Source organism: Cylas formicarius, unplaced genomic scaffold (assembly GCF_029955315.1).
Source record: "Cylas formicarius isolate icCylForm1 unplaced genomic scaffold, icCylForm1.1 PGA_scaffold_10__41_contigs__length_53128322, whole genome shotgun sequence".
Classification (NCBI taxonomy): domain Eukaryota; kingdom Metazoa; phylum Arthropoda; class Insecta; order Coleoptera; family Brentidae; genus Cylas; species Cylas formicarius.
This window is the reverse complement of record NW_026844214.1, coordinates 43617433-43635000: the sequence shown is the minus strand read 5'-3', so window position 1 is coordinate 43635000 and position 17568 is coordinate 43617433. Positions and strand designations below refer to the sequence as shown.

General features: G+C 35.0%; 1 protein-coding gene across 1 annotated transcript in view; it reads right to left on the bottom strand.

Moving 5' to 3' along the window:
* LOC132706161 (photoreceptor-specific nuclear receptor-like) overlaps positions 1–17568 on the bottom strand; it is a 73113-nt gene that overhangs the window by 40375 nt on the left and 15170 nt on the right. The window contains exon 2 of the mRNA XM_060677334.1: positions 10155–10419. Coding sequence (XP_060533317.1) covers positions 10155–10419 — 265 coding nt within the window. The remainder of the gene's footprint in view (positions 1–10154; positions 10420–17568) is intronic.

The window sequence follows — 17568 nt, the reverse complement described above, 5'->3', positions numbered from 1 at the left end:
CTGTAATACTTCACATATTTTAACCTCTTCATGGTCATAACAATATCGTTAATATGGCAGTATGCATAGAAACTAGTTTTTATTTTTAAGTAAAAATCGTGTGAGGAACTAAAAAAAATCTGCTCTATTTTAAAAATAAAACGTCATATGTCCTAAACGCTTAACTTTTGAGATACAGGGTGGTAAAGTTTGGAAAAATAAAATATACTTTTTTAATATCTGTAATACTTCACATATTTTAATGGAATTTGGCACACAGTACCGTAGTAAATATCAAGAAGCATTATTTAGTGCAACACATTTTTTTAAAAATACACTAGTGGCGTTCGTCGGCAATTTCACCTGTCTATTTTGGCAGACATTGATGGTACGCCACTGATTTCTCTTAAAATCAATTCAGTCCGCTGTACGGTTTTCGCTTTAAAAAATAAAAACCTCTTCTTGGTCATAACGATATCGTTAATATGACAGTATGCACAGAAACTAATTTTTATTTTTAAGTGAAAATCGTGTGAGGAACTAAAAAAAATCGGCTCTATGAACAATTAATATTTTGTTTAATTAGGTCGCCACTGCACTGGTTAAATCGAGAAATTTTTAGTGTGAAAAATAGTTTTTAGTGTCCTTCAGGAAAACCATATTAGTAGACTGTTATTTTTATTTTTACAGTTTTAATGAAATACCATAACATTCTAACAACAAGATAAATAATAAATTACTTTTATTGGGCGATAATTATGGCCATTTTGCCTTTCTGGCAAGAAAAAGGGTCCAGTTAAGTAATTTCCAACAATTCCAATATTTACCGAAAATTGTTCTTGATGTTTAAGTTTTACAACTGCATGGAGGTTTTCATGGGCTCAAATATGGTTATCGTGAAAAAATTTCTGATTGAATTTCTAGGAAAGTTAGCTTCACCTGTAAATCGAATTTCTTGGTCAAACAAGGAATAATGCGCAACTTTGTGCAAAACCCATTGACAAAAATTAACACGCAAGGGAAAATCTCTAGGAAGTAACGCTCGGACTCGTTGAATTTGATATGGGAAGAATAGTAAAAAAAAAAATAGTAAAAATACTAAGTTCAGGATTTTCATCAATAGAATTTAAAACTGCTTCCTCAATTTCTGGAGTTCTTACAGTCCGATGGCCCCTTTTTAAATGATTATTTGTCCTCAAAGTATTTGTTACAGTCAACCTTCTATGTGCATTTGAAAATATTCGACTCTGACTTCATACCATCGATTTCTGTCAAAGTAGACATGTGAAATTCCGTACGCCCGCCACTGCTGTATTTAAAAAAAACTTAGTACATTAAATAATGGCTCTTGATATATAGTACTTGTGTGCTAAATTTCATTAAAATATGTTTATTAAAAAAGTGGAATTACCGAAAATATATATATTTTTTTAATTTACCACTCCATATCTCAAAAGTTAAGTCGTATGGGGCATATGTTCATATGAGGTTTTCTTTTTCAAATGGGCCCCCTAATTATTGACATTCAATTGGAAAACGCCCTGTATACCATTCACGTCGCCAGTGTGATCGATACCACCTCCGATGAAAATTACGTCCGTGCAATTTCGACGGAGCAAACTTATATTCTCGGCAAAGCCGCACGAGGCAGTTCAATATACCATAACAGCAAAAGTGTCGTCTTCGAGCTTCCTTACGGCACCTGCTACCCGCTGGTGGAGACAGCGTCGATGCGGGATGCTGGTCCTCGACACCGTCCCCTCCAAAATTCGATCGTCTGATTTCTATTTAATAGATAAGAATAAGAGTTCTTTTTTTTATCAATACCCGTTTTAATGACTGTTTTTCTTTTTATTTTTTCCTAAAGGAATTTTCATTTACCTATACGCTGTGCTTTTGTTAAATTAAAAAATGCTATACCCAAAACAAGCTGATCGCCGCAGTTCTTGAAAACGAAACTGATATTCTTCCGCAGGAAAAGTGTCTAAACTGTTAAGCAGGAACATTTTTTCACGTTTTCAATAAATCTAAATTCGGGAAAATCCAATTGATATGCGCAATCATTTATGCGAATGCGATAGTTTGCCATTGAAATTTATCCCTTTTTTATCAAATGCAGGCAGGACCACACGGAATTAGATCAATTTAGGTACTTTGTTCATTGATATCCGTTCAAAAGTCATGGTCATAAATAAAGAACTATATATTGCATTGAATTGATATTACTTGATAAATTAATATTACAAATACACCTACGTACAAGATGTCCGGTCATAATTTGACACACTTTACATAGTTTTTGTTGAGCTAAGTTATAGAGTTTATTTCGAAGAGCCAGGGAATCTTCTGATAGATTAAATAAACAAAATAACGAAATAATCCCTACAACTATCGCATTTACCGTTTTTTGGGTTCTATAACTCAGCCTGTAAGAGGGTAACATGGCGTGTTTCTCCTATAGCGATAGATCCTTTGACATGGACATGGAGGTGGAACTATAGTGATATTGGGTCAATAATATTTTGTTTTTCAAAATAACTAATAGTTCTTGGTTTATCATGTACTCTTGAAATCGAAAATCTTTACTGGTAAGTCAGTCTAAAATTTTTGGATTATTAGTTTATTTGTAGATGTTGATTGTTTGTAGATGTTCTTACCATATTACTAATACAATTTTTAATATGCTTTTAAGAGTATTTAGCAATTGATATAGTTCATTTGTGTCCTTTGCGCTTACTCTTCGTCTCGGAGTACTGATATATACCTTTTTTGGCAATCTACCTGTAGTTATACACATATGGCTACTAATAGTATACCGGCCTAAGGGTGGTAAAAATTGATGCGCCTTAGACCTGTGAATCGTTTTCAGCGCGAACTATCAGCGGTCATTGTGGTTGTTAATCGCGGCTAGATGTTACTGGTTGGTTTAAAACGAAGGGTCTTATTATTATTTGGTTAGTTAATATATATAATATATGGATGACAATATAGTATAAATATGTTGAATGACCAAAAATGGTTCTGAAATTCATCTTGATGGGGACATAGGTATTTCTAAAATCTTATTTGAATTTTTTGTTAATGAATCATGGTTCGGGCCAGGCTATGATAAAATTTGTAAACATGAGAGTTTCCTATCATTATCGTAACTGAGTTTCGTTAAGAACCAAGTGGTAGTTGTTCTGAAACTGCACTTAAAATAGTCGATACGTTATCTATACTGTTTTCAACTTTGAATTTAAAAATCTAATCACTCTAGTAATAGTTTTTTCCAAGCAGATTGACAGATAAAAATCTTGGGACACAAAGATGCAACATGTTAAATTTATTGTATTCATTGATTGAAAATAAAATAAACATATGTTTGTGTCACCGGTTGTTAGGTTGTGTAAACTACTTATTTTTTCAAGGACTTCCTCAAAATTAGTAAACTATGTTTCAGTTATTGTCTGTTTAATGCCCTCAAGTTCTAATTTTTGCCTTTTTACTGTGACTATATTCGGGCTCAGAAAAATAACTCCGACAATTAGTTAAAGCAGAGAGTACTGCAGCTGCAACGGAGATTGTATTATTTAGCACTAAATAAAAATAATAATAATAAAAACTAATTTTGGTCAAGCTAGTTGTTTTTAACTTGACTATTAGTACTATACTGTTGATTCAACAGTCCCGGTTGTAACTGTTTCAATTTCATGCGGTGAAAATGAAGGCCAGATACCATGAAGTGAATAAGATTAGAAAATTTTTAATTTGCTAGCCCATCTTGTAGTACTAGATTATAAAGTTCTGCCTTGGGTTAATGTTTGATAAGAGATAAGAAGAGTCAACTTGAACGTTGCAAACTTTGAGGACCATCAAGAAGTCTGTCAGCGTTGTTCTGTTCTCTGAAGAGTTAGAATGTTGATCGAATATGGATGTAATCATGTGTTTCAATGTTACTGATAGTTTTATATGCAAGATATCTTAAAAATCTGTTTTGTATTTCTAAATGACTGAAGCTAGACAAAGTTTACTCCGAACAAACGCATAGTACAATTCAACAAGAGATTTGAGGTTTTTGAAAATCTATTGAGTTTCTTTTTATAAAGTCATTTTATTCGATTCGCTTATTACTCTCTCCAAATGAGCCTTAAAAGTCCACTTTTCGTCAAGAAGTACCCATACTTCTGTGTTCGCCACTTGCTATAAGTTGTCATTAATATTGTAAGAAAGAAATGCTAAAGCATTTGGCGAAATTCAAGAACATGTGGTTATTTTGACAGTATTGTTCCAAGCCCAGAAGATGGAGATTTAGAGAGAGAGATTAGATAGAGATTTCAATCTTGGTGTATATTTTCAAGTCATCGGCGTAACATTTGAAAAAATTTTGTATCGAATTAAGATGTATGCCCTGTGGAACATCGGATGTGATTTCAAAAAATTCTTATTTATATCCGTTAGCTGTCACTCTTCTTTTTCTATCATTAAAATAAGAGCTGGACATTCTATCTACTGGAATCCACTGGGATCTCTGCAACCCTAATCGACAATTTTGATGGTTTATCTTGTTGAATTCCCTATTGACAAATTTAGAGAAACTTCTGAGTTTTTCTAGGATTTCTATCGTCGCCTTTAAAAATTGGCGGAATTTCGCTCACTTTCCAACATCGAGGAAATCTGCCAGAACTAACTTATTAAATATAATTTCAAGCGCTAATGCGAAATTGTTTACGCATCTTTTAATAGCCTAACGCTATTTTCAGTTGATATTTCCGCCGCCTCTTGAAAATTCCATCGAAAAACGTCGTTTCAAATTTGAAAATTATTGGAGGAAACATGCACTTAGAATGATATACGTTAAACAATTATTACCAGACGAGGAGGTCGCATCCTTTCCGAATTAAGGGTGACTGCGGGACGAATGAATCGTCACACGCGGCAGCGCGCGAAGGGAAATCAATTTGTGTTGTGTCTGCACGTAATGCGTGTTCCAGCCCTTTGTGCCGCCCTAATCGGGTTAGAGATATCGACTCGGTCGCTAATTCGGACGATACGTTCAATAATTCCGCCACGCTATAACGAACGTGATATACCGGTTGTTTCAAATTCCACTCTTAACATTAAAATCTTGGAAAGGTTGGCTCACATTAGGGCTAAGGCGCATAAACTACCATTTTCTTTCTAAAGATGCCAAGGACGGCGAATCTCTGAAATTTTCAAGATTCTAATCTTTTTGACACATCACAAACTCTGATCGCCACACACACTAGTAGCAAGATCATTGCTGGCTGAAAGGTTAGGCAAATATCAGTCTTCTCGTAGTTAGAAACAGTAAGTAAAAATAAATGTTTCTATGTAGTAACTTTTTAATTTGCATTTTGGCCGCAAAACTTAACACAACAAGCAACAAACGAAGTTGACTATATATTCCGTTAAAAAAATCGCACTTATCTTTGGTATTTTCAGAAATGGCGGAAACTACTAATCATCGGAACATCTCTAGTCGAAATCGATTATTAAGTCGAAGTTCCTCAATATTTTAGCATCTCGCATATAAACTGTAATTCTCAGAGGAGTTAAGTTTTATGCACTATGCATTCACTATTATACGAGATTTATATTCTTATGGCTTCCGAGCTCTCTTGCGATGAGTATTGAAGTTTTGAGTTGTCTCTCGAAAGGCTGGTCCCGTACTATTGTTTGTAGTAAGCTGAATAGGCTGAGGCCTAACCTGTCTGCATTTCAAGAATGTTGTCTCTGCGGGGATCGGAGCGAGATTACAGATGCCCCCTGTCAAGGAGACGACGAAATACTCGAGCTCCATTGTGATAAAAGCGCATACCGCCGCCGTCAGTAAGTCAGTCGAAAACTAAAACCGTTCAGCGTGGAAATATAAATTTTTATTAGAATAGTGGGTAGAAGTATGTGAAAAGTTAGTTATTTTGGACGAAATACATTGTCAGATCAGTTAAATTTTACGTGGAGTCTACCAAATCAGTTGTAGTGATTTAGAAACAATAATATTCATTTAGAAAGTACATTTAGGACAACAGAGGAACCACAAGTTACGAAAATATCATTTAGATGTGCGTGATTGGCGATGTGGCTATATGGCGATATGGTGGCCATAGTAATAATAAAACTGATTTGAAAGGCAGGCGAAACATCATAAAAGACTTTTTACTGCACCCCACCCCCAATTTTTAAAATAAATTACAGTTCATTTAGCAAGGTAGCAAAGCTAACATCAGCTTTTACGGAAATTAAATTTATTCGTGAAAATTGTCACTCTTGATAATTGCCTTCATAGGTTGACTCTGTGGTGTAACGAAAGTATTGTGGAACTTACTGTCTCAAAGTAAAAAGTAATAAACTTCCATCACTCTATACTTATCACTATTAATATACTGAGTTTCAATTTGGAAAGGTCGTGCTTTTCCAAGCCCTAATGTGCCTATTGAAATCTTTTATAATTATTGTAGTGTTTAGCTTGAAGTATTAATTGTTTCCTTAGAGATATTATAACCATAAATGTATGGCTTATGCAGGTCTTGTTATTTTTCTTAATGAAATAAATAAATATTCGGCAAGGTAGAAGCAGTTTGAAATACCAAATAGTCAAGAAACCAATTTCTGCTTCTTTCAAAAATGATGAAAATCCATTTAACAATATAAATAAGAACTGAAATATCAAATTTGATAAAGACACGGTGTTGTCAAAACAATTGTCATGTGAAAATCTGAACTTTTAGTTCTTTTTTCTTTAAATAAATAAATCGGGCTATACTCATGTTAACTACTCCGTATTTTCTATGGCTAGTCTTATACGTTAAGTAACACAATTGTAATGAACTCTTTGCTGAATATATTTTTTGGCTTATTCCCTATACTAGCCGCTCAGGTGGTCGCCATCAGCCTTTATTAAACAATAACTATTTCGTTATGCAAAAGGAAAAAGATTCAGCCTCTGAACTATAAATGACGTCATTCCAACACAAATCCCGATCGTTAAAAGTTTTTCAATCCCGAGTAGTCTCGAGACTCGTCCATCGATTTTTATGATGCCGCCATCGCGTTCGACTGTGACGTTTGCGACACTCTGAAACAAGCTTCGAGACACTCAATATACAGGGTGGATCTTGTCTATCATAACTGTAATATTATTTCAAATTTTAACTAAAATAAACTAAAATATTTTTTTCCTTGCACTTTAGTTAAGAGCATTTTTAAAACAACTTTTATTAAAGCCTTTAAGAAGAAGACAATTTTTGCACAGAAGAATACACTAAGGGTATATTTTTTCAGAGCACATTCGAAAAATGTGCTGAAGCCTGATATTTTAAAAGATTATCCCAGAAGAGTCGTTATGTGTAAAAACAAATTTTGAGGATCCCCTCCAACATATACGTATGCGGATATATTAAATTGAAAAAGGAGAAGAAATAACCGTTTTTTTTACATATAATAAACAGTAAAATCCAAATCCAATGATTTATTTTTTTATTATTACCAAACTAATTTTTTTTTTAATTTTTGTAAGTACGAGTAGTACTTACAAATAATAGCAACTCCCTAAAATGGTAAAAAAATAATAATACTGAGGGTACCAATTATCAAAGAACTCAGTTCTCAGTTGTGTTCCACCGATATTTTTCATAATATTAAAAATTAACCGAACATTGCACAAAGGATCGTCTAGATGTATAATGTTAAATTTGTCAAAAATAGGCTCTTTTTGTAAAAATCGTGAAAAACTTCATAGTTCTTGCACTTTTAAAATTTTATACCTAGCCTATCCATTATTCAACTGTTATGAAATTGTCAGGAGGGATATAATTATGACTTTTTTCAGGTTTTTTAATGGTTACAAAAAGGCACTATAAAAACTTTATGAAAAAATCGCCGAAACACATCAAATGAGAAATGGATTCGAGTTTCCAAATGCACTCTTTGATAATAGGTACGATATTTTTATACAATTTTAGGGTGTTGTTATAATTTATATATATTAATATTCAGTTCGTGTTTAAATACGAAATATTTTTGCTTGATTTGCCAAGTATAATACCACTTTTGAGTCTATTTTTGTTAAAGAATAGGAATGTTTTTTATTTATTTTTTTATTTCTCTATTGCTCTGGAAGTAGTTGGTATTTATATGCTCAGAATCATGTTAAAATAAAAAAATGTGTTTGCTAATTTACTAATTTGTTTCAAAGTGTATTATAAATAGTCTTGGTTAATTAAATTTTCTAACCACAATATGGCCACAATAAAAAATCATCCTTGTATATAGTAATTAAATAAAAAAGATTAAATTTCGATATATTTAAAATTCTATTCTTTGAATAAAAAGGCTTTAACCGGATATTTTTCTTATTTTTTGTGTAGCTAAGTGCCCAATCCTGCATAAAGTAGCAAAGTATACAATATTTCATAATCATCGGCGGCCATTGAACACTTAGAAAATGATCTTATTTACATAGAAAATGAAATAAATATCCTCTAAAAAAAGGATTTTACATAATGATGTAATTTTACAAGCCTGGCTATGTGAAATTTTCGTAGCTCTTTATATAATTTTTTGGAACGTCCAAATTTACATGGTTTTACATATTATTTACCAATCTGTATGTGTTAATGTTTAACGCGAGTGTTTAAAGTCAGTTCCAAGTAAGCCACGGATATTTTCCATGAACAAACAATGGTTTTACACAAAATAATACGTAGAAGTACATGACCATTCACGTATGTTTTTAACATTAATATGACCGCATAACATTACATTATCAGTTAATTAAATTTGATGGAAATTCAAAGATGATTACATTACTACTTTGATGTAGTGACATGTTACCAAGGCAATATATTACCAATCATAATTAAGGTAATTTCATAAAAATATTTCTTCCTGTAAAAATTAAAAATTACGCCTAGTTTTTGTAGACACCTGCGATATCGCCAATAAAATCCGCCCGCAGTCAAAGCGCCTGTCTAGTTGCCTAACAAGTGGTCCGAGGGCTATACCTCCATCCGCTGCTCCTGATGCCGCCGCCGCCACCCGCCTCCGTCGCCCTGCAGCATCGAACGCCCGCTTGATGAACTATAGCTTACCCGGGGCTCACAAAATGAACGTTCCGAAAGCAGATGGGAAAAATGGAAAGAGTGCCGCCGCCGCCGCCCCCGACCTAAAGGGATTTATAAAAATACGTCCTTTGAGTCCGACAAAGCCGACGCTCCTGAATCGGTCTCGCTCCCACTCCCGCGAGAGAAACTGAGCTGCTATTAAATTGGAGATATACTGTCACTCGGAAAAGGTCTCGGAAAATGATTAGTCCCAGTCAGAGTACAATAAAAAAAGTAAAACCACTTAAACCGGTCTGATTTTCTTTTTCTCCCCCTCTGGGGGAAAAGCGAAATCGAAAAACGTATCCGACGGGGGGCGGCGAGTGCGGGGAACGCACCATAAGACAGACGCAATTAAGGATACCGAGGAACCTGTGGTGTTGACGTTAAGTGAAGTATATACGAGGCGATCGATAATATATAAATATCCAAAAATACCTTCCATAAAAATCAGGGAGCTATTCATTTTATATCCATACGCTCAGCCTTATCTAGTAAATCCATCTCCAAAGCGTTTGACAGTGGTTGTTGCAGAAGTTTGTGATGCAATCTGTGGTTAGACATCAACAGCGATTGTAATCTCGCCCGGTGGGCCCCAAAGGGGATTCGTTGGACCAGTTTTGTTATCGTTATAATACTGGCGAGGTTTTCTGTTTCACAGAATTTTCCATGTATAATGCTTCTCTCAAACTTAACATATATTAACATATGATGTCGCGCTGTGGTGTGACGAAAACTGTACTTATTAAACTTGCGAAAGTGCCAACTGATCCTGAAGAGTTCATACTTTATGGGCTGACATATTGAACTTGTTGTTGTCCATGTATATAGAAAGAACCTGTCTAATCGCAATTAACAAATGATACTAGAATTGTTTCCCGTGGTATAAGGAGGATGCTATTAGGAGAAACAATTTTCTGTTATGTTTCATTCATAAATTGGTCAGTAATCTCATTGACTGTCAGAATCTATAAGTTGCAATGGAGTTTCGGAAATATTCTATCTAAAGCAACCTGCGAGAACTGTTATGGCAAATTAGGGCTAAAACAATTTCCAAGTGGAGAGACTTACCGATAGATCAATTTTCTTCTGACCGATCTCTTGAAAAATCCGGAGCACCCGTTACAGGCCAGTATGCCGTAATGTTTACCGGAACTGGTGTCGCCACATACGACGCATATTAGGCCGGGGGTGCCCTTCTTCGTAGGCACGCTCCAAGGTGGAGGCGGAGTCCTGGAGGCCTGCACCAACGTCTGCGAGTTGGGCAAACACAGCGCGAGCGGATGGTCGTTTTCAGAAGCGTAACAGTCGACGTTACCAGGTGACGTGCGTAGGTCTGGAAATGAAAGGATTAAACATCATTATCTGTCTATAGTCATTCAAGAAATTATGAAAAACTTGATACACGCCCGAAGATAAAATAAAAACCCTTTCGAAGAAACAAAGAACAAAGTAAAAGGAATGTGTTTTATTCCACCCCCCTGTAACAATCGAAAACAAATTTAATTAATTAGTTACTACAGAATTTACAAGTTTTGAATAAATTTTCATGGTCATAAACGAAGACTCCCCTCATCAACGATAATCAAAGAAATCAAATTACTAATATAAAATTGCTTTCACTTGCTACATTAATAGGATTTAAATCTATTTTTTGTAAATTTACATACCTCACTGTGCAAGATTTACAATCAAAATGCGCATGGGCCAGTCACTACTACTCCTTTTCAACAAAGACCTCGCAGAGTACAACATTCAACATGGCCGTTCAAAATTCGTCAATTTGACTGATGCTTTCCGTTTGAATATGGCATTATTCGATAGTGTTTTGTGAAAAAGGAAGTGTGTGAAAATGGTACCAAATGCTGTTTAGTTTTCAAAGAAAGTTCCACAAGCTACTGTAATACTATTTACAAATCTTCTGGATTCCTCCTCCGTCCAAACTCTATTCTGTACCTGCTTATATATAGGGTGGTGGAGCTAAAGGAGTGGAGTGAACATTGTCTCGGACGACTCATTCCCACATTGGTGAAAGGTAAAGCCTGAATCGCGGTTAAAATTCTTAGGTTAGATTGCTGATAGATTTCCATGGATTCTCGGATTTTTCTTTGGCAGAAGAATTGAATAAGATCTGATATCCGGTTTCATGGTGGTGACAACTGCTGACAGGTTTATTTTTGACTCCTTCATGTTCTTCTGTATTCTTGTATTCTTGTTTGCCACATATGCATGGAATTCTGTAAACTCCTGGTATCTCAAGAGAAAGTTTGTCTTTGAGGGATCGAAGATATTAAAAGATTTTTGGTTTTTTGGTTTTCTAGTATTCTTAATAATTTTTTGATATGTGTTGAGAGATGTTTTGAATGAAAGGAAGGACAACAGTGGCAAGTGTGGGGTTGCTCTCGGACCCATGGTCTTTGAAAGGTTGTAGTGAAATGTATTTTGTGATGGAACGCTTAATACCTCTAAAATGGATATTATTTGAGAGAGGTCCAGATGTACATTTTTTTGGATTTGATTGGATTTGAAGAAGAAAGTTGATAACAGAATGACTCAACTAGTGCTTGTTAGTTGTTGCTTGTTGGGTCAGTTCCTGGAAGTTTTGAGCGTTTAAAAAGTGATCGGATGAACGAAATCCACAAAACGTAGCTTATTCTTTCTAATTAGGCACAGAATTCCTAATATTATGTCTTATAACGGTAGGGAGCTCAACTGCCCTCGAGACACTATTGACCGCTTTGTCGCGTTCTTCTCGAGCATATATGCTCCCTGCTCTACTAGGGGCACAATTATTCACTATAGTAACTATCAATTCAAGTCCCAATCCCTAGCACGAAGGAGGTTCAGCGGGTTACCCGGGCTTCTCGACCAGGGAGGACACGGTGATTCCTGCTATAAACAGCATAGAAGAAAACACTATTCTACAATGTTTAACAAAATTAAAAGTGTGTTAGTGCAACCTCTTGCCTTTCTTTTCAATCCTTCATTATCAACAAACAGTTTCGAAAACTCTGGAAAACTTCCAGACTTTGTCCTGTTTTTAAATCAGACGACAAATCCTTTCTAACTAATTATATGCCCATCTCTACCTAATTTCGCTAAGGTCTTTGAGATGACCGTGTATGATCGATAGTTACAAATCTGCCTGCTTTTTTCAAAATAGCCTAAATAACAAATTACAAGTCGATACAATCTACACGAATTTCTCAAAGGCCTTTGACCTTATCTGATTGGGTTTCTCCGATCATAGTTATCAGAGCGTTCTAGCGCCACTTTCCTTTTCTATCTTTATTAGTGATATTGGCTCTGTCACATTCTGCTATTCACAGACGACTTAAAAATATATAGGTGTATAAGTACACTGGATGACTGCAAGGCTCTGCAGAAAGACATAACTGCACTGTCATCATGGTAGACTGTAAAATGGTTAAGGACCTTGGGATGTATATTGGTAGGGACGTAGATCTGTTCAACGCCTGTCTGTCAAAAACACTGTTAATGAATACTTGAAGGGTCTGGGATGTTTGGCACTCTCTCATATATTTGGACTCTGTTAAGATTAAAAAATGAACAGGAGCAAAAACCATGTTGAAGCCGTAGATAAAACAATAAACAGTTATTAGCAATTTTGGTGAAAATAACGACCAAATAATAATTAAATACCCATTACTAGAAATTAATTTATTATTTTAATTATTACTATCGTTTAGTCTTTTTCATATATTTTATTGGGCGTTCCTTAGCATAAACAGTATTTATAATCCTGCACGCTTCCCGAATTCTATTTTTCATATCTTATGGTATTGTACATATCCCCACAAACAAAAATCTAATGATGTTAAGTCACATGATCGAGGGAGCCACTCAATGGATCCTCTACCAGCCTATTCCTGTCGGAAATGATTATTTAAAAATTCTCAAACTTCTCGATAGTAATCCGAATCTTGCTGAAACGACATTTGTTCGATATCAATGTCATCAACTTCTTGAAGAAGTTGAGGTAAATCATTCCGCAAAAAGTTTAAATAATAAAAAGAATGAACTATAGTCCAATAACTTAAAAGTGTTTTATTCCACATCACACATTTGGGCCAATGGTTTTGGTGTTGCACCCAGAATGTTAAATAATAATGCATTTTATGGAGATTAACTGCACCAAAAATTTGGATCCGCCTCTACTGCTCCATTTATAATGGTGCAGAAGTTTACCCTCAAAATCACGTCTAAAAGTTCTGGGTGTAGTTCTATATGGAAGGGATGATGTATGTATTTTCTAATGGTGCGATTAACGGTAGATTGGGATGTATCACATCAGCTAACTACTTAACAACCTGGATATTATCTCGAACTTGAAGTAAAATTTCCAACTCTTTTTCCTAATTGTTAACATTCCGGTTTTCCATTTTCCGTTTTACATATCCAATACTACCGCGAGCATTAACAACCGTTCCATTAAACACCGAAGAGGTTATCTATAGCGGGTACCATTTGTGATGGCATAGTCGGCAATAAAATTCCAGACAGAATAAAATAGATTGTTCTACTTGCTTCCACTTATACTTCAACAGATGTTGTTCTGCCCTCAATGTCTATCATTATCACGATTATATACTTGGAAGTAAGAGAGACAGAATCAGTTGTACTTGACATTTATTAATTTAACTATTACTGCCATACTCAGAGATGCATTCACGTAGTTTCTAGGTAATAATAGATCAGGGTGTTCCTTAATGATGTGCGAATATATAAGTACGTCAACCTACATGAAAAAATTATGATATTTTTTTAAATAAACTATTGTCTGATAACTGATTAATTTCAAAAGGAATTCAAAACAAAATTTAAAAGTATTGTGTTCAATTAAAAAAATATATGTTATACTCGTCACGATTTTTTGAGCCACCCCGTAACTTTAAAATAATTTAATGTTGTGCATGCTAACAAATTTTACAACTTTGGTATTTACAATTTTCTCATAACTTTTTAAACCAATGAGATAATGAAATTTACTTATATAAATATCAGATAATACAGTGACCCAACTACGGCAAAAATTGATGCACCCGAGGCGGCACTGATAACAACGATTCCTAGATCTAGGCAACATTGCCGTAAAAATGCCGCATCTAAACTTATTGACGATCTGTCAGCGGTCATGTTGGTGATTGAAGGCAGCAGTATCATTGGTTGAAAACGAAAATGTCGAATGGACCTTCTTTTTTTTTTCATAGTTACTTCAAATGTTCCTGTACTAGAGGCAGGGCCTTTGTATCTCAAGTATTATAAAAGGTAAATAAAGTTTCTGTTTCTTTTTCTTTTTCTTCTTCGCTCATAAAATTTTTGACTAAACGTCAAAATTTCGTTAGCGAAAATTTCCAAGCAACAAACTTTCATATCAATCCGAAATTTGCTGCTTTCTGAGATTTATCTAGAAACATAAACATCACCTCATTATAAATATGTAATTTGTTGGGTACTAACGAGCTCCTGCGGCAAAGAAAACGTGGCATTCATCTCATTATTTAATCGCCCGCCACCAATTCGATACATAAATTAAATTACACTAAGAGGGCCGGATTTCCATGACAATCGCGCACCGTCTCCTTTTTAACGCACCAAACTTGAGCCATATGTAAAGTGCTGCAAAATATTTTCAGATTGAATATCACCCCAGGTCCCTTGAGCTTTGAACGATAGAGAAGAACGCCGGGACGACGTAGCGGGTTAGAAAAGGACGCCCTCGAGGGCAGGGGATTAAGTGTGTCTCTATTTAATTCCGGTGTATTAATTTGTATTATACGAGGATAAAGTGGTGGCATTATGATAGAAAGTTGCCCCCCGACGCAGAGGGTGCGCGTATATATGGAGAGATCCCCACGAGCTTTGGGGTCCGTTTCGTAGTCGACGGGAACATGTGGTCAGGCAAATTAAAAATCTATTACGATAAAAGGATATTTAACGCGGGTTTTACGGGCATTGCTATTTTGAAGGGCGGATGGGTCTAGGTTGATATGACAACGAAATTCAGTTGGTAAAATGGGGTAACTATAGAACCGGATTGTTGCAAAACTTCAATGGAAAATTTACTTTTGTATTTGCGACAAATAATTAAATATAACTTCAAACTATAAGGAAAAAGAACGTTTGAAATTTCTTAATTTTTTGTATAGAATGGCAAGAAATGTTAAAATCGGTAAGACCTTATATTGAGTCCGTGATATTGTTTATTACCTTCCTAAAAAATATCAAAAATTTAATTTTTTCAAGCTATAGTAGTTGTTGCCACGGTTTCGCCACAGTTTAGTAACAAAAAATGTAAATACAGAGGTAAAGACAAAAATTACAGATTACTTAAAGAACACAATAAGAGATATGATCTACAGCATGTATGCGAAAAATTAATTAATGTGTTACAAGTGTGGTAAAGGGCATTTGAGTGACGAATTTATTTGACACGAGTGGAGCGCACGAAGCGAGTTTTTAAAAAACAAGTGACTTAAAAAGCTTACCAACAGTGTTACATTTTTTCAAAACAATACAAATACATTCACCGACCTGAATTCAAGCCGTCCGCTAAAATCTCGGAACATATCCGATTGCCCCCAAATCCGTGGGGTAATATAACGGAAATGTTCGAAGTAGCTTGGATCCGCGGGAAACGAAACTGACATGGTAAGCTAACACTTTCCGTATGCTGCATCTGTATATAATTAGCTATTTTACGGAAAGGAGTAGAAAAATAGTATTTTATGCAACAAGTGCGGTAAACGGCATCTGTCTCACGAGTTTATTTGACACGAGCGGAGCGAGTGTTTAATAAACGAGTGACTTAAAAAGTTTACCGAAGGTGTTTCATACTATGCTTTTTCTACCACCGGGACTTGAATAGAAAAAGTATTGGTTTTAAGTGAATAAAATCAAATAATAGAAAATACCTGATGGATTTACTTAAAGTTTAGGACAAGGTGCTTATTCTACCGTATTTATTGCAGAGAGTTAAGGTTTTAGTTTAGGGTTGTTTAGAAACAGCTGGAAGAATAACATTTTACATATAAGTTCTAAAAAAAGGCTAGTGAAGGTCATCGATATATTGTGGTTGACGTTGGATCAAAGGAGGCCAATTTAATATTTAAAAGAGGACTAAAAAGCGGAGACTATCATGACAATATGAACGGGCAAAATTTTGGAAATTGGTTTAAAAACGAAAACGACACTGCTTCCTCCAAAAAGTTTGATAGTAATGGGAAACGCAAGATATCATTTCGGCCTTTCGGAAAATATCCCAAGAAACTCGTGGGCAAAGCAGGGGTTAATTCGGTAGTTAAATTAAAAGAACATTGACTTCCCAGAGACGATCATGAGGGGTGAAATACGAAGCATTGTAGAAAAAAATTGTAAAGATGAAAAAAATTGAAAAATTAAGGAAATTCTACCTGGTCACGGCCACAAAATTCTAAGACTTCCTCAATAGCATTGTAAGTTTAATGCTATTAAAATGGTATGGTCTGAGTGTAAAAGGAAATACGACCAATCTATTGCTGGTCTCAAGCACACACCATCGAAAGTTTTGGCGATGTGGGTAAAAACAATAAATGAAGTTTCTTCAGAACATTGGAAAAACCGCGCAGAAAGGGTAATCCAAAAAACTAAGAAGACAATACAGATATGTGATGCTTGTAATTGGGACCGACGAAGACGACAAAAATGACAAAGAAAACCTCTTAGAATTTAGTTCTGATCCTGAAGACAATGAATGGGAGTATTTTTTTATTTTATTATTTTTTATTTTATATTCAGTATTGTCTGTAATTGAGAATTAAAACAATTTTGATAAAAATGGGTAGATAAACGGCGTCAATTTTTTGCATTGCTAAATTAGAGCATAGATTAAGGAATTTATATTAGTAAAGCCATGTGACCTTATTTGGAAGAAAATTTTAGTTTTTGAAGTTATAAAAACTTTTTAGACTAACTCTGGTGGCGCTTTTGAACACCTCCAAAACAAAATTTTTGACAAAATATCAATAATATAAGATTTACGTTATTTGAAACCAGCATGACGTCTGTCCAGAAAGGTAATACGCCAACTATAACTTTTTATGTCAAAGTTATTGGCAATCGAATTAATATAATTGACATGCATGCGGGAATAATCATCGATATGCAAAAGCACGTAAAGCAGGCAAATTTATTTTTCTACTCCCGCCTGTAAAATATCTAATTACACACCGCACTAGCGTGCGAGAAGCATCACTTTACCACGTCAGATTCGTTTCCCACGAATCCGAAGCACTACGGACATTTCCGGGATTGTACCGCACGGGTTTGGGAGCAATCGGATGTTTTCGGAGATATTTCCCACGCTTTGAATTTTGAGGTTTGTCAATTCTGACGGCCATATCAGTGAATGTATATGTGTTGTTTTGCGCAAATATACCCAAAAACTAACGATCGTAGAAAAAGTATAGTATGCAACACGTTCGGT